A 23,856-nucleotide genomic window follows, 5' to 3' on the forward strand; every position below is an offset into this window, starting at 1 on the left:
TCTCCAGGTCGGCCCTCAGCAGCACCAGCTGCTCCTCCATGGACGTCACCTGAGGAGCAGCAGGAGGTTCAGCTGAAGGTCAGCAGGACTACAAGGGGAGGCGCAGCGTCTCCTGCTCACCTGCATCTGGTACCCAGAGAGCTGCATGGAGGAGCGCTTCTGGACCTCAGCCAAATGGGCCTCAAGAGACGCTTTCTGGAGAGAGACGAGGACCCTGAGTCCTGGTCCACGAGGACCCGGAGTCCTGGTCCACTAGGACCCTGTGAGTCCTGGTCCACGAGGACCCGGAGTCCTGGTCCACGAGGACCCGGAGTCCTGGTCCACTAGGACCCTGAGACCTGGTCTACTAGGACCCTGTGAGTCCTGCTGGTCCACTAGGACCCTGTGAGTCCTGCTGGTCCACTAGGACCCTGTGAGTCCTGCTGGTCCACTAGGACCCTGTGAGTCCTGGTCCACTAGGACCCTGAGTCCTGGTCCACTAGGACCCTGAGACCTGGTCCACTAGGACCCTGTGAGTCCTGGTCCACTAGGACCCTGAGACCTGGTCCACTAGGACCCTGTGAGTCCTGGTCCACTAGGACCCTGAGACCTGGTCCACTAGGACCCTGTGAGTCCTGGTCCACTAGGACCCTGAGACCTGGTCCACTAGGACCCTGAGTCCTGGTCTCACCATGCTCAGTTGTGACTGCAGCTCGATGTGCAGAGACTGGAGTTGAGTCTTCACGGTCTTCACGTCCGACGTCGTTGCTTTCATCGTCACCTCGGCAGTCAGCACCTCCTGGCTGAGCATCTCGGACTGGGAGGAGGAGGAGGAGGATTAGCGGCTGGAGGAGGAGCCTGCTGCTGCTCCCGCAGGAGGCTCCGCCCACCTTGCTCTGGTACCAGGCCTCCAGCTCCCGGTTGGTCTTGGCGTTCATGGCCTCGTACTGCTCCCTCAGGTCCTCGATCATCTTGTTGAGGTCGTTGTGAGGAGCGGCGTCCACCTCTACGTTCACCTGGCCGCTCATCTGGGTCCGCATGGCCAGCAGGTCCTGAGGAGAGCGAGGAGGTGTCATCAGGCCACATGGGACCACATCAGACCACTACAGCTGGTGTCTGGCCACCGGGTACCTCCTCGTGGTTCTTCTTCATGCTCAGCAGCTCCTCGGTCAGAGTCTCGATCTGCATGGTCAGGTCTATCTTGGCCACGCCAAGTTCCCCCAGCAGCATCTTCAGCCCGGCGATGTCGGCCTCCACCGTCTGACGCATCGACAGCTCGTTCTCGAACCTGCAGCGTTCAGGACGGCAACACGGGAGGGACAAAAAGGCCAAATATGAGCTTCAGACCTCCACCGGGAAGATCCACTGAAACCACTTCAAAGAAGAAAGAATAAATAATAAATTATATATAGATATATATTATAAATATGTATATATATAATATACAAATATATATAATATATATATATTACATACATATATTATATATAATAATAATATTTAATATATTATGTCAATATTTTATATATAAATTAATAATATATTAATATTAATAATATGATATATATATATTTCATATATGTATAATATATATTTAATACGTATATGTATTATATATAAATAATAAAATTATATTATATATTACATCTATAAAAATGGTATTTAATATATAATACTATAATATATATATTTATATAATCTAAATTATGTATTTATGTGTATTTTGTGTTGTTTCCACAGCCGTCAGCAGGTGGAGACAACGAGCTGCAGGAGGCCCTGCTGCTGTCGGCTGGAGACCCCGTATCTGAGTTATTGGTTCATTTCTTGCACTCTGCATTGGTTTCTGTGTGATTTGATCTTAACATGTTTCAGGAGTCACTGACTTCAGTCTGAAGTCGTCCTGAGCCAGCTTGGAGTTGTCGATGCTCAGCAGGACGGAGCCTTTGGCCAAGATGGCGTCCTGGATCTGAAACAATGATGACCAATCAGGAGAGAGGAAGGTATGCGCTGTTTACTGCTTATTAGGGTCCGAGCGACAGACGAAGTCTGACCGAGAGGAACCTATTGAAATTGTTAGGGGAATTATTAGGGTCCGAGCGACAGACGAAGTCTGACCGAGAGGAACCTATTGAAATTGTTAGGGGTATTATTATTATTAGGGTCCGAGCGACAGACGAAGTCTGACCGAGAGGAACCTATTGAAATTGTTAGGGTTCTTATTATTAGGGTCCGAGCGACAGACGAAGTCTGTCCGAGAGGACCCTATTGTTATTGTTAGGGGAATTATTAGGGTCCGAGCGACAGACGAAGTCTGACCGAGAGGAACCTATTGAAATTGTTAGGGGTATTATTATTAGGGTCCGAGCGACAGACGAAGTCTGACCGAGAGGAACCTATTGAAATTGTTAGAGTTCTTATTATTATTAGGGTCCGAGCGACAGACGAAGTCTGACCGAGAGGAACCTATTGAAATTGTTAGAGTTCTTATTAGGGTCCGAGCGACAGACGAAGTCTGACCGAGAGGAACCTATTGAAATTGTTAGAATTCTTATTATTAGGGTCCGAGCGACAGACGAAGTCTGACCGAGAGGAACCTATTGAAATTGTAAGGGGAATTATTATTCCACTTAGGGTCCGAGCGACAGACGAAGTCTGACCGAGAGGAACCTATTGAAATTGTAAGGGGAATTATTATTCCACTTTTTATTTTTGAACATTGGGGGCATATTGGGGGTATGTATCATATCCCAAAACTCACCAAATTTGGCAAGCTTGTCAGGCTTGGTGAAAATAGCCGGATGACAACGACGTCGAAATTCGGCTTTAAAAAATTGCTCTCTAGCGCCACCTGTAAATTTGACCGGCGACGCCCCTCACCCAGTATGTTCAAATGACTAGCTTTTTTTTTCACAAGTCCACTTGGACCTGCTCTACATAAAAGCCTCTCAGTACCCTAAGCTCCGCCTACTTAAATTTTCCACCATATTTTTTTTGGTGAAAAACACATCAGAGGCGTTTGCTCCGACATACGGGGTCCAATTCAAACCAAACCTATTGGAGATAATGATCATGGAAGCTATATCATCTAAGATCTATCATCGTATTTCAAATATATCATTCTGGTAAGGATCTATGGCCCAGCGAACATTTTAGGGGCGTGTCCTGTTTTGTAATGCTCATAACTTCAACACTATTGGGAAAAAAAATAACAGACTGTCAGGATATGTGCAGAAGGGAGCCTGGAACATTCACAGCAAATTTCGTGCAATTTCCGACATACGGGGTCCAATTCAAACCAAACCTATTGGAGATAATGATTATGGAAGCTACATCATCTAAGATCTATCATCCTTTTTCAAATATATCATTGTGGTAAGGATCTATGGCCCAACGAACATTTTAGGGGCGTGTCCTGTTTTGAAATGCTCATAACTTCAACACTATTGGGAAAAAAAAATAACAGACTTTCAGTATATGTGCAGAATGGAGCCTGAAACATTCACAGCAAATTTCGTGCAATTTAAACCGTAGGGGGCGCTACAATAATTCACCAAAGTTGGCCGTTTTTGCCGTTTTTTGGCGTTTTTTGCTTGAATTGGCCCTTTTCCACTTTTTCCCCATCGATTATTTCTCCCACAAAACGCCAACAGAATCGGCTAAAAATCAGTTTTATAGAATCTCAACACTTGAATAATGAACACTGTGAAAAAAAACGGACTTTTCGTGGGTAGGAAATTTTCGGTTTTTTACTGCCAATAATTTTTTACTTTCTGTGATTTCTTTATGTTAAAAACGATTGCTTAAACTCATCCAATACTAATGCAAAAAATCATGTGTGATGCCAGTCAAGGCCTGAACACATTCACACGAAGAAACAAGCGCATTTCTTGGAGGAACACCTATTGATCACCTATTGAGAAGTAAAATAACAAAAAAATTCTGCCCAAAATAATGTGAGCTCCTACGGCTGCCTGTAAACCAGCTGGCTTATAGCTCACCATGATAAGTGTTGGTCTGGACACCTGGAGATGCGTGTTCGATTCCAAGACAAGGCAGCTTTTTTTCATCACTTTTTTTTTCCATTGAATTTACATGAGGTGATCTATACTTCACGTAGGGACATACGCATGAATATGTTCACGTAGTTAAAGCGCCACCTAGTGGCGAAACTGGACTTTGTCGAATCTGCCCCAAACTTGTCGTGCTCGTTATAAGTCGCGGCCCGAGTCGAGTCCGACCGGCGCCCTCGGCCGGCGGCGGCGTCCCGCCGGCTCCCCCAACCGGCGTGGGTGAGCGAGGACCCGTTCGACGCTGCTTGCAGCTTTAATTCCGCATCTTATTTTAGAACATTGGGGGTACGTATCATATCCCAAAACTCACCAAATTTGGCAAGCTTGTCAGGATTGGTGAATATAGACGGATGACACCGACCTCGAAATTCGGCTTGCTCTCTAGCGCCACCTAAAAATTTGACCGGCGACGCCCCTCACCCAGTATATTCAAATGACTAGCTTAATTTTTTTCCAAGTCCACTTGGACCTGCTCTACAAAAAAGCCTCTCAGGACCCTAAGCTCCGCCTACTTAAACTTTCGGCCATATGTTTTTGTGTAAAAAACACATCTGAGGCGTTTGCTCCGAAATGCGGGGTCCAATTCATACCAAACCTATTGGAGATAATGATCATGGAAGCTATATCATCTAAGATCTATCATCTTTTTTCAAATATATCATTGTGGTAAGGATCTATGGCCCAACGAACATTTTAGGGGCGTGTCCTGTTTTGAAATGCTCATAACTTCAAAACTATTGGGGAAAAAAAATAACAGACTTTCAGGATATGTGCAGAATGGAGCCTGGAACATTCACAGCAAATTTTGTGCAATTTGAACCGTAGGGGGCGCTACAATAATTCACCAAAGTTGGCCGTTTTTGGCGTTTTTTGGCGTTTTTCGCTTGATTTGGCCAGTTTCCACTTTTTCCCCTTCGATTATTTCTCCCACAAAACGCCAACAGAATCGGCTAAAAATCAGTTTTATAGAATCTCAAGACTTGAATAATGAACACTGTGAAAAAACGGACTTTTCGTCGGTAGGAAATTTTCGGTTTTACTGCCAATAATTTTTACTTTCTGTGATTTCTTTATGTTAAAACTATTACTTAAACTCATCCAATACTAACGCAAAAATCATGTGTGATGCCAGTCAAGGCCTGAACACATTCACACGAAGAAACAAGCACATTTCTTCCAGGAACACCTATTGATCACCTATTGAGAAGTAAAATAACCAAATTTTTCTGCCCAAAATAATGTGAACTCCTACGGCTGCCTGTAAACCAACTGGCTTATAGCTTACCATGATAAGTGTTGGTCTGGACACCTGGAGATGCGTGTTCGAAGGCAAGGCACCTTTTTTTCATCACTTTTTTTTTTACATTGAATTTACATGACGTGAGCTCTACTTCACGTAGGGACACGTGATGCATGAATATGTTCACGTAGTTAAAGCGCCACCTAGTGGCGAAACTGGACTTTGTCGAATCTGCCCCAAACTTGTGCTCGTTATAAGTCGCGGCCCGAGTCGAGTCCGACCGGCGCGCCCGCGTCCCGCCGGCTCCCCCGACCGGCGCGGGTGAGCGAGGACCCGTTCGACGCTGCTTGCAGCTTTAATTCTTCTTCTTCCGCTTCTTATTTTTGAACATTGGGCGCATATTGGGGGTATGTATCATATCCCAAAACTCACCAAATTTGGCAAGCTTGTCAGGCTTGGTGAAAATAGCCGGATGACACCGACCTCGAAATTCGGCTTTCAAAAATTGCTCTCTAGCGCCACCTGTAAATTTGACCGGCGACGCCCCTCACCCAGTATGTTCAAATGACTAGCTTTTTTTTTCACAAGTCCACTTGGACCTGCTCTACAAAAAAGCCTCTCAGTACCCTAAGCTCCGCCTACTTAAATTTTCCACCATATTTTTTTGGTGAAAAACACATCAGAGGCGTTTGCTCCGACATACGGGGTCCAATTCAAACCAAACCTATTAGAGATAATGATTATGGAAGCTACATCATCTAAGATCTATCATCCTTTTTCAAATATATCATTGTGGTAAGGATCTATGGCCCAGCGAACATTTTAGGGGCGTGTCCTGTTTTGTAATGCTCATAACTTCAACACTATTGGGAAAAAAAAATAACAGACTGTCAGGATATGTGCAGAAGGGAGCCTGGAACATTCACAGCAAATTTCGTGCAATTTAAACCGTAGGGGCGCTACAATAATTCACCAAAGTTGGCCGTTTTGGCGTTTTTTGGCGTTTTTTGCTTGAATTGGCCCTTTTCCACTTTTTCCCCATCGATTATTTCTCCCACAAAACGCCAACAGAATCGGCTAAAAATCAGTTTTATAGAATCTCAAGACTTGAATAATGAACACTGTGAAAAAAAACGGACTTTTCGTCGGTAGGAAATTTTCGGTTTTTACTGCCAATAATTTTTTACTTTCTGTGATTTCTTTATGTTAAAAACTATTACTTAAACTCATCCAATACTAACGCAAAAAATCATGTGTGATGCCAGTCAAGGCCTGAACACATTCACACGAAGAAACAAGCACATTTCTTCCAGGAACACCTATTGATCACCTATTGAGAAGTAAAATAACCAAATTTTTCTGCCCAAAATAATGTGAACTCCTACGGCTGCCTGTAAACCAACTGGCTTATAGCTTACCATGATAAGTGTTGGTCTGGACACCTGGAGATGCGTGTTCGATTCCAAGGCAAGGCACCTTTTTTTCATCACTTTTTTTTTTACATTGAATTTACATGACGTGATCTCTACTTCACGTAGGGACACGTGATGCATGAATATGTTCACGTAGTTAAAGCGCCACCTAGTGGCGAAACTGGACTTTGTCGAATCTGCCCCAAACTTGTGCTCGTTATAAGTCGCGGCCCGAGTCGAGTCCGACCCGCGCCGCTCCCGCCGCCCCGACCGCGCCGGTGAGAGAGGACCCGCTCGACGCTGCTTGCAGCTTTAATTCTTCTTCCGCTTCTTATTTTGAACATTGGGCGATATTGGGGTATGTATCATATCCCAAAACTCACCAAATTTGGCAAGCTTGTCAGGCTTGGTGAAAATAGCCGGATGACACCGACCTCGAAATTCGGCTTTCAAAATTGCTCTCTAGCGCCACCTGTAAATTTGACCGCGACGCCCTCACCCAGTATGTTCAAATGACTAGCTTTTTTTTCACAAGTCCACTTGGACCTGCTCTACAAAAAAGCCTCTCAGTACCCTAAGCTCCGCCTACTTAAATTTTCCACCATATTTTTTTTGGTGAAAACACATCAGAGGCGTTTGCTCCGACATACGGGGTCCAATTCAAACCAAACCTATTGGAGATAATGATTATGGAAGCTACATCATCTAAGATCTATCATCCTTTTTCAAATATATCATTGTGGTAAGGATCTATGGCCCAGCGAACATTTTAGGGGCGTGTCCTGTTTTGTAATGCTCATAACTTCAACACTATTGGGAAAAAAAAATAACAGACTGTCAGGATATGTGCAGAAGGGAGCCTGGAACATTCACAGCAAATTTCGTGCAATTTAAACCGTAGGGGGCGCTACAATAATTCACAGAAGTTGGCTGTTTTTGGCGTTTTTTGGCGTTTTTTGCTTGAATTGGCCCTTTTCCACTTTTTCCCCATCGATTATTTCTCCCACAAAACGCCAACAGAATCGGCTAAAAATCAGTTTTATAGAATCTCAAGACTTGAATAATGAACACTGTGAAAAAAAACGGACTTTTCGTCGGTAGGAAATTTCGGTTTTACTGCCAGTAATTTGTTACTTTGTGTGATTTCTATATGTTAAAAACTATTACTTAAACTCATGCAATACTAACGCAAAAATCATGTGTGATGCCAGTCAAGGCCTGAACACATTCACACGAAGAAACAAGCACATTTCTTCCAGGAACACCTATTGATCACCTATTTATTGTTCTTTTTTTCCCCAAATCCATAGATTTTCAACTGGCTGCTTTTTAAAGGGTTAAAAAGCTCTGGTAAAAATAAATCTCATTTAAAATTTTTCACAATATTCTAATGTTATAAATTTTTTTATTTTAAAATTCATTTTCCATTATTGGCTTTCCCGGGCCCAATACTCACCGCTGAACAGGGGGGATTGGGTTTTTTTTCCCTTTTTCAAAACCCCCGCTCCAAATATATTAAATTTTAAAATTCCAAAAAAATTTCATGCTTTAAAAATCAGCGTATTGTTTGGGTGGGAAAATTTTGAGGTTTGATTTTCAAAAAAATTCAAATGTTAATTAAATACCAGTATCTAATCCCACTTTCTTTAAAAAATTTTTTCCTTTCACCTATTTTAAATCCATCATTTTACCCGATTATAATATTTCCAAAAATGGGGTTTTAGAATCAAATAAATTTTTAAAACACATTTAAAATGTCCAAAATAAATAACTTTTTTAAAAAGTCAAAAGTATTAAAATCAAAATTCAAAGGGTTTTTTGTCTGGAAAGGCCCCGATAAATTTTTAAAAATCCCTTGGCCCAATTTTCTTTTAAAGGTAAATTTTTTCTGTTTGAAAACAATGGGGCAGTTAAAATAAAAAAAGAAATGATAGATGGGGTCACATTTGGGGATATAATAACTGTATTAAAATAACAAATTTAAAACAGAAAAAAAACATTATTTTAAAAATTTGGAATGTTTGGGGTTAAAATTTCAAATTGGCTTTTGTTCCCAAGGTTAAAAATGTTAAAAAATACAAATCAATTTTCCCCCCGGTGAAATTTTCATAAAAGTGGCCCGTTAATAAACCATAGAATCCCGGGGTATTTGTAAAGCCAACATCTGACATCCGTATTAATTTAATTAGATCTATAGGGAATTAAATTGTTTGTAATCTGTTAAATTATCATGTTGTGAAAATTAGCCCCGATTATGGGGGATAAATTCTGACCAAAACTCATGAGCTGGGGGTCTCATTGGACCAAGCGGAATGTTTTTTTTGTTTCCTGAAACTGTATACCCGTGTAAGCTTAAATTTGACACCCATTTTATTTTTTAAACACATAAAACCCTTTTCCCAAAATAAAACCCTTTAAATTTTATTTAAAATGGGTTTAAAAAATTTCAAAAAGTTTTTAGGACCTTTTAAAATTTTGGGATTTAAAACAGTTTTTCCATTAAATTCAACCAAAATTATTAATTTGCCACTTAAAAATTTTACCTTTTTTTTTGGTAAAAACACATCAATTTTCCCCGAGGGGAAATTCCCCTTTTTTTTAATAAAAATTTAAATCATTATTTTTAAATTAATTGTGGAAATTTTGGCCCAAAGAAAAAATTTTTTTTTTTTTTTTAAAATTTTTTTTTTTTTTGGGTTGATTTTGGTTTTCAAAAACCAAAATTTACAAAAAATTTTTGTTTGTTTGGGGAAAAATTCACCCAAAATTCCTTTTTCGTTTTTGGGTTTTTGGATTTCCCCAAAAATTTTCCCCCCAAAAATTTCTCCCCCGCCAAAAATTTGGTTAAAAAGTTTTTTAAGAATTGTTGGTTGGGAAAACCCGGAAAAACGGTTTTCGTTTTAAAGGAAAGGTTTTTTATCCCCTTTTTTACTTTTTTAAATTTCATGAAAATATTCTTCTCTAAACTAAGCAAAAATATGTTATGGTTAAGGCCAAAACCTTAAGGGGAAACGGACTTTTTCCGGGAAACCCAAACCCTTTGGGTTAAAAATTTTTTGGCCCAAAAAAAGTGAACCCCGGGGCCGTCCCCGGCTTTCCCCGAAAGGGGTTTTGGTTTGGCAGGGCGGGTTAATTCGGGAAGGCCCCTTTTTCTTTTTCCCTTTTTTAAATTTTTAAAATTTGGGGGCCTTTTTGGGGAGGGGGCATATCCCCAAAATTTTAAATTTAAACGCCCCCTTGGGAAAATGGGTTTTTCAACCGCCCCAAATTGGCTTTAAAATTGCCCAGCGGCCACCGTAAAGGCCCGGGCGGCCCCCACCCGGGTTTTTCAAAAACCCTTGGGGTTTTTCACAATTTTTCCCTTCCGCTTTTTAAAAAAAATTTCATACCCAAAAAACCCCAAATTTTCCAACCTTTTTTTGGTGAAAAACCATCAGACCTCCCAAATTCGGGCCTTTTAAAAAACCTTTGGAATTTAAATTTGGAACCCAAGCCCTTTACCCTTTTCAAATATATTTTTTTAAATCCATTTGGCCCCAAAAAAAAGGGGGTTCCGTTTTAAGCTCCCCCAAATTAAACCTTTTTTGGGAAAAAAATCAGGCTTTTCCGGAAAAGGGGGCCCAAAAACCAAACCATTAAAAATTTGGGCAATTTAAACCTAACCCTTTTTAAAAAATTTAAAATTTGGCCCCGTTTTGGGGGGTTTTTGGGGTTTTTTGCTTAATTTCCCTTTTCCAAATTTTCCCCCGGGTTTTTTTCCCAAAAGCCAACAAACGGGAAAAATTTTGTTTTAAACCTAAGGGGGGGAAAAAATTCACCAAAAAAGGGCCTTTTGGCGGGGGTTTTTGGGTTTTTCTTTAAAAATTTTTTTACTTTTTATTTTTTTATTTTAAAAACGCCAAACCCCCAAATCGGGAAAAAACAGTTTTATGAATTTAAGGCCTTTAAAATTAAAACGGGAAAAAAAGGACTTTTTCCAGGAAAACACCCTAAATTTTTACCTTATTTTTTTTTTAAAAATAACCAAAATTTTTCTTCCCAAAAAAAATGTGGAATCCTCAAGGGCCCGAAACCAATGGCAAGCCCCCATTTTTGGGGAAAACCTAGATCCCCCTTTGGAATTAACCCAAATTTTTTCCCAAAAAATTTTTTTGAAACCCCTGGCTTATCTCACCTTTAAGGGGCACACCTGAGATGTTGTTCACGGGAAAGGGGCCACCTTTTCGAAACTGGGGGCTTTATTCCCAACCCCCAAATTGTTCCTTTAAAGCGGCCCCGTGGTCCAAAGGCCCCACCCCCCGGTTTCCCCCCCTTTTTTGGGAAAAAACCTTCCCTCTTCTTTTCTTCTTCTTCCTTCTTTTTTTCTTCCTTTTTTTCTATCCCAAAAACTCAAAAATTTTGGCAAGGGTTTTTCAGGCTTTGGTTTATTTATTTTTACTTCATGTAGGGACACGTGACACATGAATATGTTCATGTAGTTAAAGCGCCACCTAGTGGCGAAACTGGACTTTGTCGAATCTGCCCCAAACTTGTCGTGCTCGTTATAAGTCGCGGCCCGAGTCGAGTCCGACCGGCGCCCTCGGCCGAGCGGGCCGGCGTCCCGCCGGCTCCCCCGACCGGCGTGGGTGAGCGAGGACCCGTTCGACGCTGCTTGCAGCTTTAATTCTTCTTCTGGATTTTTATTTTTGAACATTGGGGGCATATTGGGGGTATGTATCATATCCCAAAACTCACCAAATTTGGCAAGCTTGTCAGGCTTGGTGAAAATAGACGGATGACACCGACCTCGAAATTCGGCTTTCAAAAATTGCTCTCTAGCGCCACCTGGAAGTTTGACCGGCGACGCCCCTCACCCAGTATGGTCAAATGACTAGCTTTTATTTTTCCCACGTCCACTTGGATCTGCTCTACAAAAAAGCCTCTCAGGACCCTAAGCTCCGCCTACTTAAATTTTCCGCCATATTTTTTTTAGTGAAAAACACATCAGTGGCGTTTGCTCCGACATACGGGGTCCAATTCAAACCAAACCTATTGGAGATAATGATCATGGAAGCTATATCATCTAAGATCTATCATCTTTTTCCAAATATATTATTGTGCTAAGCATCTATGGCCGAACGAACATTTTAGGGGCGTGTCCTGTTTTGTAATGCTCATAACTTCAACACTATTGGGAGAAAAAAATAACAGACTGTCAGGATATGTGTAGAATGGAGCCTGGAACATTCACAGCAACTTTTGTGCAATTTGAACCGTAGGGGGCGCTACAATAATTCACCAAAGTTGGCCGTTTTTGGCGTTTTTTGGCGTTTTTCGCTTGATTTGGCCCTTTTCCACTTTTCCCCCATCGATTATTTCTCCCACAAAACGCCAACAGAAACGGCTAAAAATCAGTTTAATAGAATCTCAAGACTTGAATAATGAACACTGTGAAAAAAAACGGACTTTTCGTCGGTAAAACATTTACGTTTTTTTACTGCCAATAATTTTGTACTTTCTGTGATTTCTTTTTGTTAAAAACTATTGCTTAAACTCATCCAATACTTCCCCAAAAAATCATGTGTGATGCCAGTCAAGGCCTGACCACATTCACATGAAGAAACAAGCACATTTCTTGGAGGAACACCTATTGATCACCTATTGAGAAGTAAAATAACCAAATTTTTCTGCCCAAAATAATGTGAGCTCCTACGGCTGCCTGTAAACCAGCTGGCTCATAGCTCACCATCATAAGTGTTGGTCTGGACACCTGGAGATGTGTGTTCGAATCCAAGACAACGCAGCTTTTTTTCATCACTTTTTTTTTACATTGAATTTACATGACGTGATCTCTACTTCACGTAGGGACACACAACGCATGAATATGTTCACGTAGTTAAAGCGCCACCTAGTGGCTCAACTGGACTTCCTTCAGTCCGCCCCAAATTTGTTTGACTAGCCCGTTATTTAGAATGGAATAAGAACTCTCTCTCTCTCTCTCTCTCTCTCTCTCTCTCCTCTCTCTCTCTTTTTCTCTCTCTTCTCTCTCTCTTCTCTCTCTGTCTCCTCTCTCTTCTCTCTCCTCTCTCTCCCTCTCTCTACTCTAACATAACTAACGTCAGTAAACAGCTGGACGAGGCTTTTAAATCACGGATTTCGTGAGTTTTTGTTTATAGGGACACATGATGCATGAATATGTTCATGTAGTTAAAGCGCCACCTAGTGGCGAAACTGGACATTGTCGAATCCGCCCCAAACTTGTCGCTCGTTACAAGTCGCGGCCGAGTCGAGTCCGACCGGCGCGCCCGGCCCTCGGCGCGGCGTCTCGCCGGCTCCCCCGACCGGCGCGGGTGAGCGAGGACCCGTTCGACGCTGCTTGCAGCTTTAATTATTCTTATTCCGCTTCTTATTTTTGAACATTGGGCGCATATTGGGGGTATGTATCATATCCCAAAACTCACCAAATTTGGCAAGCTTGTCAGGCTTGGTGAAAATAGCCGGATGACAATGACGTCGAAATTCGGCTTTAAAAAATTGCTCTCTAGCGCCACCTGTAAATTTGACCGGCGACGCCCCTCACCCAGTATGTTCAAATGACTAGCTTTTTTTTTCACAAGTCCACTTGGACCTGCTCTACAAAAAAGCCTCTCAGTACCCTAAGCTCCGCCTACTTAAATTTTCCACCATATTTTTTTTGGTGAAAAACACATCAGAGGCGTTTGCTCCGACATACGGGGTCCAATTCAAACCAAACCTATTGGAGATAATGATTATGGAAGCTACATCATCTAAGATCTATCATCCTTTTTCAAATATATCATTGTGGTAAGGATCTATGGCCCAACGAACATTTTAGGGGCGTGTCCTGTTTTGAAATGCTCATAACTTCAACACTATTGGGGAAAAAAATAACAGACTTTCAGGATATGTGCAGAATGGAGCCTGAAACATTCACAGCTAATTTCGTGCAATTTGAACTGTAGGGGGCGCTACAATAATTCACCAAAGTTGGCCGTTTTTGGCGTTTTTTGGCGTTTTTCGCTTGATTTGGCCCTTTTCCACTTTTTCCCCATCGATTATTTCTCCCACAAAACGCCAACAGAATCGGCTAAAAATCAGTTTTATAGAATCTCAAGACTTGAATAATGAACACTGTGAAAAAAAACGGACTTTTCGTCGGTAGGAAATTACGTTTTTTTACTGCCAATAATTTTTTACTTTCTGTGATTTCTTTATGTTAAAAACTATTGCTTAATCTCATCCAATACTTCCCCAAAAAATCATGTGTGATGCCAGTCAAGGCCTGAACACATTCACATGAAGAAACAAGCACATTTCTTCCAGGAACACCTATTGATCACCTATTGAGAAGTAAAATAACCAAATTTTTCTGCCCAAAATAATGTGAGCTCCTACGGCTGCCTCTAAACCAGCTGGCTCATAGCTCACCATGTTAAGTGTTGGTCTGGACACCTGGAGATGCGTGTTCGATTCCAAGACAAGGCAGCTTTTTTTCATCACTTTTTTTTTTTACATTGAATTTACATGACGTGATCTCTACTTCACGTAGGGACACAGGACGCATGAATATGTTCACGTAGTTAAAGCGCCACCTAGTGGCTCAACTGGACTTCCTTCAGTCCGCTCCAAATTTGTTTGACTAGCCCGTTATTTAGAATGGAATAAGAACTCTCTCTCTCTCTCTCTTTTTCTCTCTCTTCTCTCTGTCTCCTCTCTCTGTCTCCTCTCTCTTCTCTCTCCTCTCTCTCTCTCTCTACTGCCCTCCTCGCTGGTCTGATACGGATCCGTATTGCCCTCTTACGTCATTTTCAAAATGAGCTATATTGATAGACAGCCAAGAGCAGTGGTCCTCAAACTAAGGCCCGCCTCCACATTTGGCCCGGCCCTCTGAACAATACCAGAGAGGCATTATGATTTTTTTTTTCAGTCTGGCCACGCAAATCCTAGACTAGCCCGTTATTTAGAATGGAATAAGAACTCTCTCTCTCTCTCTTTTTCTCTCTCTCTCTCTTTTTCTCTCTCTTCTCTCTTCTCTCTCTCTCTCTCTCTCCTCTCTCTCTCCTCTCTCTACTGCCCTCGCTGGTCTGATACAGATCCGTATTGCCCTCTTCGCTATTTTCAAATGAGCTATATTGATAGACAGCCAAGAGCAGTGGTCCTCAAACAAAGGCCCCCCACCACATTTGGCCCGGCCCTCTGAACAATACCAGAGAGGCATTATGATTTTTTTCAGTCTGGCCAATGCAATAGACTAGACCGTTATTTTTAGAAGAAATAAAACTCTACTCTCTCTCTTTTTCTCTCTCCTCTCTCTCTCTCTTCTCTCTCCTCTCTCTACTCTAACATAACTAACGTCAGTAAACAGCTGGTCGAGGCTTTTAAATCACGGATTTCGTGAGTTTTTGTTTATAGGGACACATGATGCATGAATATGTTCATGTAGTTAAAGCGCCACCTAGTGGCGAAACTGGACTTTGTCGAAACTGCCCCAAACTTGTCGCGCTCGTTACAAGTCGCGGCCCGAGTCGAGTCCGACCGGCGCGTCCTCGGCCGGGCGGGCCGGCGTCCCGCCGGCTCCCCCGACCGGCGCGGGTGAGCGAGGACCCGTTCGACGCTGCTTGCAGCTTTAATTAGGGTCCGAGCGACAGACGAAGTCTGACCGAGAGGAACCTATTGAAATTGTTAGGGGTATTATTATTCTTCTGGATTTTTATTTTTGAACATTGGGGGCATATTGGGGGTATGTATCATATCCCAAAACTCACCAAATTTGGCAAGCTTGTCAGGCTTGGTGAAAATAAAGTTATTGAATGACACCGACCTCGAAATTCGGCTTTCAAAAATTGCTCTCTAGCGCCACCTGGAAGTTTGACCGGCGACGCCCCTCACCCAGTATGGTTAAATGACTAGCTTTTATTTTCCCAAGTCCACTTGGACCTGCTCTACAAAAAGCTCTCAGGACCCTAAGCTCCGCCTACTTAAATTTTCCGCCATATTTTTTGGTGAAAAACACATCAGAGGCGTTTGCTCCGACATACGGGGTCCAATTCATACCAAACCTATTGGAGATAATGATCATGGAAGCTATATCATCTAAGATCTATCATCTTTTTTCAAATATATTGTTGTGGTAATTATCTATGGCCGAACGAACATTTTAGGAGCGTGTCCTGTTTTGTAATGCTCATAACTTCAACACTATTGGGAAAAAAATAACAGACTTTCAGGATATGTGCAGAATGGAGCCTGAAACATTCACAGCAAATTTCGTGCAATTTGAACCGTAGGGGGCGCTACAATAATTCACCAAAGTTGGCCGTTTTGGGCGTTTTTTGGCGTTTTTCGCTTGATTTGGCCAGTTTCCACTTTTTCCCCTTCGATTATTTCTCCCACAAAACGCCAACAGAATCGGCTCAAAATAAGTTTTATAGAATCTCAAGACTTGAACAATGAACACTGTGAAAAAACGGACTTTTCGTCGGTAGAAAATTACGTTTTTACTGCCAATAATTTTGTACTTTCTGTGATTTATTTATGTTAAAACTATTGCTTAAACTCATCCGACACTTCCAAAAAATCATGTGTGATGCCAGTCAAGGCCTGAACACATTCACACGAAGAAACAAGCACATTTCTTGGAGGAACACCTATTGATCACCTATTGAGAAGTAAAATAACCAAATTTTCCTGCCCAAAATAATGTGAGCTCCTACGGCTGCCTGTAAACCAGCTGGCTCATAGCTCACCATGATAAGTGTTGGTCTGGACACCTGGAGATGCGTGTTCGATTCCAAGACAAGGCAGCATTTTTTCATCACTTTTTTTTTTTACATTGAATTTACATGACGTGATCTCTACTTCACGTAGGGACACAGACGCATGAATATGTTCACATAGTTAAAGCGCCACCTAGTGGCTCAACTGTACTTCCTTCAGTCCGCCCCAAATTTGTTTGACTAGCCCGTTATTTAGAATGGAATAAGAACTCTCTCTGTCTCTTTTTCTCTCTCCTCTCTCTTTTTCCTTCTCTTCTCTCTCTCTCCTCTCTCTTTTTCTCTCTCTCTGTCTCCTCTCTCTGTCTCCTCCTCTCTCTCTCTCTACTGCCCTCCTCGCTGGTCTGATACAGATCCATTGCCCTCTTACGTCATTTTCAAAATGAGCTATATTGATAGACAGCCAAGAGCAGTGGTCCTCAAACTAAGGCCCGCCTCCACATTTGGCCCGGCCTCTGAACAATACCAGAGAGGCATTATGATTTTTTTTCAGTCTGGCCAAATCCTAGACTAGCCCGTTATTTAGAATGGAATAAGAACTCTTTCTCTTTTTTTTCTCTCTTTCTCTCCTCTCTCTCTCTCTCTCTCTCTCTCCTCTCTACTCTAACATAACTAACGTCAGTAAACAGCTGGAGGCTTTTAAATCACGGATTTCGTAAGTTTTTGTTTATAGGGACACATGATGCATGAATATGTTCACGTAGTTAAAGCGCCACCTAGTGGCGAAACTGGACTTTGTCGAATCCGCCCCAAACTTGTCGCTCGTTACAAGTCGCGGCCCGAGTCGAGTACGACCGGCGTGCGCGTCCTCGGCCTGGCGGGCGTCACGCCGGCTCCCCCGACCGGCGCGGGTGAGCGAGGACCCGTTCGACGCTGCTTGCAGCTTTAATTATTCTTATTCCGCATCTTATTTTTGAACATTGGGCGCATATTGGGGGTATGTATCATATCCCAAAACTCACCAAATTTGGCAAGCTTGTCAGGCTTGGTGAAAATAGACGGATGACACCGACTTCGAAATTCGGCTTTCAAAAATTGCTCTCTAGCGCCACCTGGAAGTTTGACCGGCGACGCCCCTCACCCAGTTTGTTCAAATGACTAGCTTTTATTTTTCCCATGTCCACTTGGACCTGCTCTACAAAAAAGCCTCTCAGGACCCTAAGCTCCGCCTACTTAAATTTTCCGCCATATTTTTTTTGGTGAAAAACACATCAGAGGCGTTTGCTCCGACATACGGGGTCCAATTCAAACCAAACCTATTGGAGATAATGATCATGGAAGCTATATCATCTAAGATCTATCATCTTATTTCAAATATATCATTGTGGTAAGGATCTATGGCCCAACGAACATTTTAGGGGCGTGTCCTGTTTTGTAATGCTCATAACTTCAACACTATTGGGAAAAAATAACAGACTTTCAGGATATGTGCAGAATGGAGCCTGGAACATTCACAGCAAATTTCGTGCAATTTGAACCGTAGGGGGCGCTACAATAATTCACCAAAGTTGGCCGTTTTTGGCGTTTTTTGGCGTTTTTTGCTTGATTTGGCCCTTTTCCACTTTTTCCCCATCGATTATTTCTCCCACAAAACGCCAACAGAATCGGCTAAAAATCAGTTTTATAGAATCTCAAGACTTGAATAATGAACACTGTGAAAAAAACGGACTTTTCGTCAGTAGGAAATTTACGTTTTTTTACTGCCAATAATTTTTTACTTTCTGTGATTTCTTTATGTTAAAAACTATTGCTTAATCTCATCCAATACTTCCCCAAAAAATCATGTGTGATGCCAGTCAAGGCCTGAACACATTCACACGAAGAAACAAGCACATTTCTTGGAGGAACACCTATTGATCACCTATTGAGAAGTAAAATAACCAAATTTTTCTGCCCAAAATAATGTGAGCTCCTACGGCTGCCTGTAAACCAGCTGGCTCATAGCTCACCATGTTAAGTGTTGGTCTGGACACCTGGAGATGCGTGTTCAATTCCAAGACAAGGCAGCTTTTTTTCATCACTTTTTTTTTTTACATTGAATTTACATGACGTGATCTATACTTCACGTAGGGACACACGACGCATGAATATGTTCACGTAGTTAAAGCGCCACCTAGTGGCTCAACTGGACTTCCTTCAGTCCGCCCCAAATTTGTTTGACTAGCCCGTTATTTAGAATGGAATAAGAACTCTCTCTCTCTCTCTCTTTTCTCTCTCTCCCTCTCTCTACTCTAACATAACTAACGTCAGTAATCAGCTGGACGAGGCTTTTAAATCACGGATTTCGTGAGTTTTTGTTTATAGGGACACATGATGCATGAATATGTTCATGTAGTTAAAGCGCCACCTAGTGGCGAAACTGGACTTTGTCGAAACTGCCCCAAACTTGTCGCGCTCGTTACAAGTCGCGGCCCGAGTCGAGTCCGACTGGCGTGTCCTCGGCCAGGCGGGCCGGCGTCCCGCCGGCTCCCCCGACCGGCGCGGGTGAGCGAGGACCCGTTCGACGCTGCTTGCAGCTTTAATATATATTTATATTTGTATATATATATTTACAAATATATATATATATATATCATTTTTAGGGCTGCAACAACGAATCGATAAAAATCGATTATTAAAATAGTTGGCAACGAATTTCATTATCGATTCGTTGTGTCGCGCGATTATTACGGCGCTCAATAAGTCATGGAGTATAAACAAAGTTGAGCGCAGAGCGGCGCAGGAGAAACAAGAGCGGAGCGAGAGGGAGAGGAGAGACTGAACGCTGCGTTGTGAGAGCCAATCAGCGCTGAGCTGCTCCTCTGTTGATGAATCTAATTGGCTGCTGCTGCTCACGTGGCGCTGGATGCGGAAGTCATTCACGTCGTCGGAGACATTCACGGAGCTAAGTGTGCCTCCGGGTGACGTCATGAACCCAGACACCAGGGCGCTACATGTCACGACGTGTGGCATTTCCACAAGAGGATAACGTAGAAAACGTGGTTATTATTAAAATAATCGTTAGTTGCAGCCCTAATCATTTTATATACAAATATGTATATATATATAAAAGTATATATACATATGTGTATACCAGTGGCGTGCCGTGGGCCTGGGGCCTTCAGTGAGGTCCTACACAGTCCCACCCGAATTAATCCACCTCTCATGACATCATTATGACGCCATGGCTCTAGAGACACTCTACAGGTAGACAGAGACGCAGGAGAACCAGGCGTTACGTCACCTTGAAATTGACATTTCTCTTCAGAGAATTGCAGGGGAAGAGTACAATACAGTCCAGTTCAACTAATAGGCAAGAAGATAGTGGAGTGCAACAGAGTTATATTAATATTCTTCTTCTATCCATTTCTGGTCCACAAACTTTTAGCTTTAAGTCCAACTTTTGTTTACAATGTGTTCACTAAACAGCGCCTTGTCACCAGAGCAGTTTCACCGTGATGATGAAGATGAAAGTTCCTGTTTAAACACATGACACAATAATGAGTCTTTTCAATATGTCCCTCTTGTTCTTCACCTTTTCGTTGTGCAGCTCCGTTGCCGCCTGTTCGTTGATCTGTAGATCCGCTCCGTGTCCCCAGAAGGTTTCAAAGCACTGTTGCTTGTAGGTGCCGAGCCGGACTCTGGTGTCTCGTTGCTGCCTCGGTTAGACAACTCAAGTTTGCAAAGCCAGTGTGGCTCCCAACACCAAATCCATCACTTGCAAATAATAGGCATTCCCAGCAGTCCGGTGTGCAGAGCTTCTCGGAGCCTGAGCCATCGGTAGCGCTCGTAGTTGGAACTTTGAAAGTGGCGAGCGAGCCCCTGTCCCGCCTGTGACGGGCTTTGTAGCGTCGGCGTCGGTCTTAAAGTTCGTCTTGAGAATGGCGTTATAATTATATCCTCGACCAAATCGATATCTTCTCCTCCTTCCGCCATTGTGGGTTGAAAAGCTTAGTAGTACGCGAATTAATTCGTTTATCAAATTCAGTTTCCTAGTTCTGAGGTTCTGCATTTACCTGCCCATAGGCCCCGCCTCTCAATATTGGTAATCCAATCAAAAGACGTGCAGCACTACGCCTGCTAGCTGGCTCCTGTGCCGGTTCCGGGGCCTTCTAGAAGGCCTAGAGGAGCCAACTCTAAAGCTGATTGGTTGACACAACATCGTCATTCCCATTCACTTGAAGCTACCAGCGCCCGCAATGTTGATTCTGAAGGCCTAAGGGCAGATTTGAGCCCCCTGGCAACACACGATGGCTGAATATGATTGGATAAAAGATCTAACATAAAGACCAGCCCTCCAAATCTCAACCTGGGGCTGGAAGCAGCGCAACCAAGAGGAACGCTATGAAATGAAGAGAATAACTCTTACTCTGGGAAATAATTGAATACTTATTTGTGGGAACATATATTTAAAAAAAAAAATTATATTCTGATGATGTTTAGGCCAGCAGAGAAGGCCTTGCTGGCCCTGACGGCCCGCCACTGGTGTATATACAAGCACGTGCACAGATAGAGCCCTAGTGGTGCTCAAGCTCCTCCCCTTTTGTTCTGGATGAGTAAAGGGCCCTTTTTGCTGGAGCCACTTTTTTCATTCATCAGTATTTAAGAATAAAAGTTACTCTCTCTGTCATCAAGTCCCCCCAAATCTGTTTTGATATCCGACGGGGCATTTATTTGAGTTCTTGTGAGAATTTCGCCCGGACATGCTCCGCGGCGATCCCCCCCGCCCCCCCCCCGCGCCCCTCCCTCCTCCTCCTCTTCCACTTAGTGCTCGCGCAGTGCTCCTCGCGCCACCAAACGGCTGCACCTCCTTCTCCTCTGACGCGCAGCACCAGACCAACAGGTCATGACGTGTTTGTCCCCTGACGTTGTTTTGTGATAAATCAACCACAACATTACGCTGCTGAAAACATGACGTCACAACTGGTCCGACGTTTCCTAAAATAAATAAACAAACAAAAACTCACGAAATCCTGATTTCAAAGCTTTGCAGCTGTTTACTAACGTTAGTTATGTTTAGAGAAAAGAGAGAGGAAGAGAGAGAGAGAGAGAGAGAAGAGAGAATAGAGAGAGGGAGAGAGAAGAGAGAAAAGAAAGAGGGAGAGAGAGAGAGAAGAGAGAGAAAGAGAGAGAATTCTTATTCCGTTCTATTTAACGGGCTAGTCTAGGATTTGCGTGGCCAGACTGAAAACAAATCATAAGGCCTCTGGTATTGTTCAGAAGGCCGCGCCAAATGTGGAGGCGGCCGTATCCGGCCCGCGGGCCTTAGTTTGAGGACCACTGCTCTTGGCTGTTGATGTCTATCAATATCGCTCATTTTGAAAATGACGTCAGAGGGCAATACGGATCCGTATCAGACCAGCGAGGAGGGCGATACGTGGCTGACATGACGACCCATTAGCCAATCAGAACGCTTGTACTGTTGTTGCTCTATAATAATTCATCTTTATTCATAAAGAATATGTAAGCTAGCGGTCTGATGCTGCCAGAGGAAACGCAGGTCGAGGATGTATTGCATCATCAGTGTATTGATGCTTATGCTTCAACTGTCAGAATTTTTTTTGGGCATTCGGTGCCCTTTTTTTGGGTTTGAGCACCTGCCCCCCAAAATGTCTGAGCACGTGCCTGTATATATATATAAAAGTATATCTACAATTATAATTTATATAATTTATATAATTTCATATATATAAAATTATATAAATATGGGGTGTATGCAACTAGCAGTTGTAGCTTTGACACAAAGGTATTCCTAGTTCTTGGCGGGGGGGGGGGGGGGGGGGGGTGATCAGGTGTGATCTCAGGTGGAGCAGAACTGGGCCCTGACGGCTCCAGGGTGTCAGCCTCCAGTTCCTCTAACACTCTGTGGCCCGTTATGAAGAACAGAAGAAGTTTCATCTGTTCCCAAGAACTAATCTCTCGTTATCAGGACCAGTCAGCGAGACTCAGTTAATACAGATGTTTAAGTTCTGCAGTGCGTCATCACTTCAGCTGGTCCCAGTACCGACGCACATGAACCCCTCGTCCCATGACATCACATGTCCTTCAGCTGACCCTGACATCATGTTGCATTCACACACCGTGGAGCAGCTACAGGGAGCAGCTCAGGGTCGAGAGTCTCGCTCAAGGACACATGGACTAGTGCGGGGATCGAACCACCAACCCCCTGATTGAAAGACGGACCCGCTAACCACTGACCCACAGTCGCCCTGCCCCTCTTCCTCACCTTGACCTGCAGCTCCGCGATGGTGACGAAGAAGTGTTCGTAGTCCCTGGTGCTGGGCCCGACCTTGCTCTCCACAAACTGCCGGATCTTGAGCTCCAGCTCCCCGTTGGCCGTCTCCAGCTTCGACACCTTCTCCAGGTAGGAGGCCAGGCGCTCGTTCAGGTTCTGCATGGTGGCCTTCTCGTTGCCGATGGAGCTGTCGGTGCTGCTGGAGGCGCTGAAGCCGAAGCCTCCTCCACCACCTGAGCCGAATCCTCCACCTGAGGCGAAGCCTCCTCCACCACCCGAGCTGAAGCCGCTGTATCCGCCGCCGCCGGCCCGGGAGATGCTGACGCCACGATTACCCGCTCCTCCAGACATGCTGTACGAGCTCATGCCTCGGCTGACGGATGCTCCTCCACCACCGAGGGAGAACATACTGGTGATGGTGATGATGATGGAGTGATGAAAGAAGAGGGAGTCGGCTCGTCTTCTCCAGTGGAGCGAGTGTGAGAGGAGACGGATCAGCTTCTTTAAAAAGGCTCTCAGGTGGGCTGAGCTGCAGGTGAGGGGCGGGGTCACAGTCCACACCCCCGATGTGGATCGTGACCCTGAAGATCAAGTACTGTGCTCGGAGGTACTTGTATTTGCTGCATGTACCAATGCAACGTGTTCGTCCTCTTTAATGCGTCCTTACATTGGTGCACAGCGTCCAGAGCGTCGGGCTGCACCTGGTTTCTGCAGGTTGTCGTGTTTCACCTGGCCAACAAGTCAGCGCTCTGTTTTAACAGTCATCACAAAACTGGTTCTGTCATGTTTTTACTGGCGCTCAGAAATATTAAAAAAATTACATCCATCTCTGTCAAACCGATTCACTCCTTTGTGACCTCCCAGACTTGAACTCATTCTGCAGCAAAGCATAATAATCAAATTCTATGGTAAATATTTTGCATTAAGAGCATATGGACTTGTTGGTCTGGACTTGGCACTAGCATATGGACTTGTTGGTCTGGACTTGGCACTAGCAAATGGACTTGTTGGTCTGGACTTGGCACTAGCATATAGAGGAGTCGTACACAATAACCTTATACAAGTTAACACCATTATTTCAGCAGTGCAACAAAACAGGTCTATTAAATGTGGTCTCCTAAATATTCGATCTCTGTCATCTAAAGCTGTGTTACTAAATGATTTAATA

General features: G+C 43.4%; 1 protein-coding gene across 3 annotated transcripts; it reads right to left on the reverse strand.

Annotated features, from left to right (window-relative positions):
• Positions 1-45: 45 nt before the first annotated feature.
• On the reverse strand, positions 46-23,254 carry LOC130188151 (keratin, type I cytoskeletal 13-like). 3 transcript variants are annotated; one of them, XM_056406316.1, is made up of 6 exons: positions 22,680-23,254; positions 1,863-1,945; positions 1,111-1,267; positions 870-1,031; positions 671-796; positions 46-195 (listed from the first exon to the last, which is right to left on the reverse strand). In XM_056406316.1, the coding sequence occupies exons 1-6, from the start codon at positions 23,094-23,096 to the stop codon at positions 46-48; spliced, it is 1,095 nt and encodes a 364-aa protein (XP_056262291.1). In that variant the 5' UTR covers positions 23,097-23,254. The 3 variants fall into 3 exon arrangements, with proteins under 3 accessions (XP_056262291.1, XP_056262290.1, XP_056262289.1); XM_056406315.1 differs by lacking the exon at positions 46-195 and having other exon boundaries at positions 224-1,031; XM_056406314.1 differs by lacking the exons at positions 46-195; positions 1,863-1,945 and having other exon boundaries at positions 224-796; positions 22,680-23,178.
• Positions 23,255-23,856: the final 602 nt, after the last annotated feature.

This window comes from Pseudoliparis swirei, chromosome 23 (assembly GCF_029220125.1).
Source record: "Pseudoliparis swirei isolate HS2019 ecotype Mariana Trench chromosome 23, NWPU_hadal_v1, whole genome shotgun sequence".
NCBI classification, from domain to species: Eukaryota; Metazoa; Chordata; class Actinopteri; order Perciformes; family Liparidae; genus Pseudoliparis; species Pseudoliparis swirei.

Bases quoted from the DNA above. Each gene is read 5' to 3' on its own strand.
- LOC130188151 (XM_056406315.1), bottom strand. From the start codon at position 23,096: ATGTTCTCCCTCGGTGGTGGAGGAGCATCCGTCAGCCGAGGCATGAGC. The intron at 1,268-1,862 runs GTCAGTGACTCC...TGAACGCTGCAG, and splicing joins CAGGACGACTTCAGACTGAA to GTTCGAGAACGAGCTGTCGA. The intron at 1,032-1,110 runs GTACCCGGTGGC...CGCTCTCCTCAG, and splicing joins TGAAGAAGAACCACGAGGAG to GACCTGCTGGCCATGCGGAC.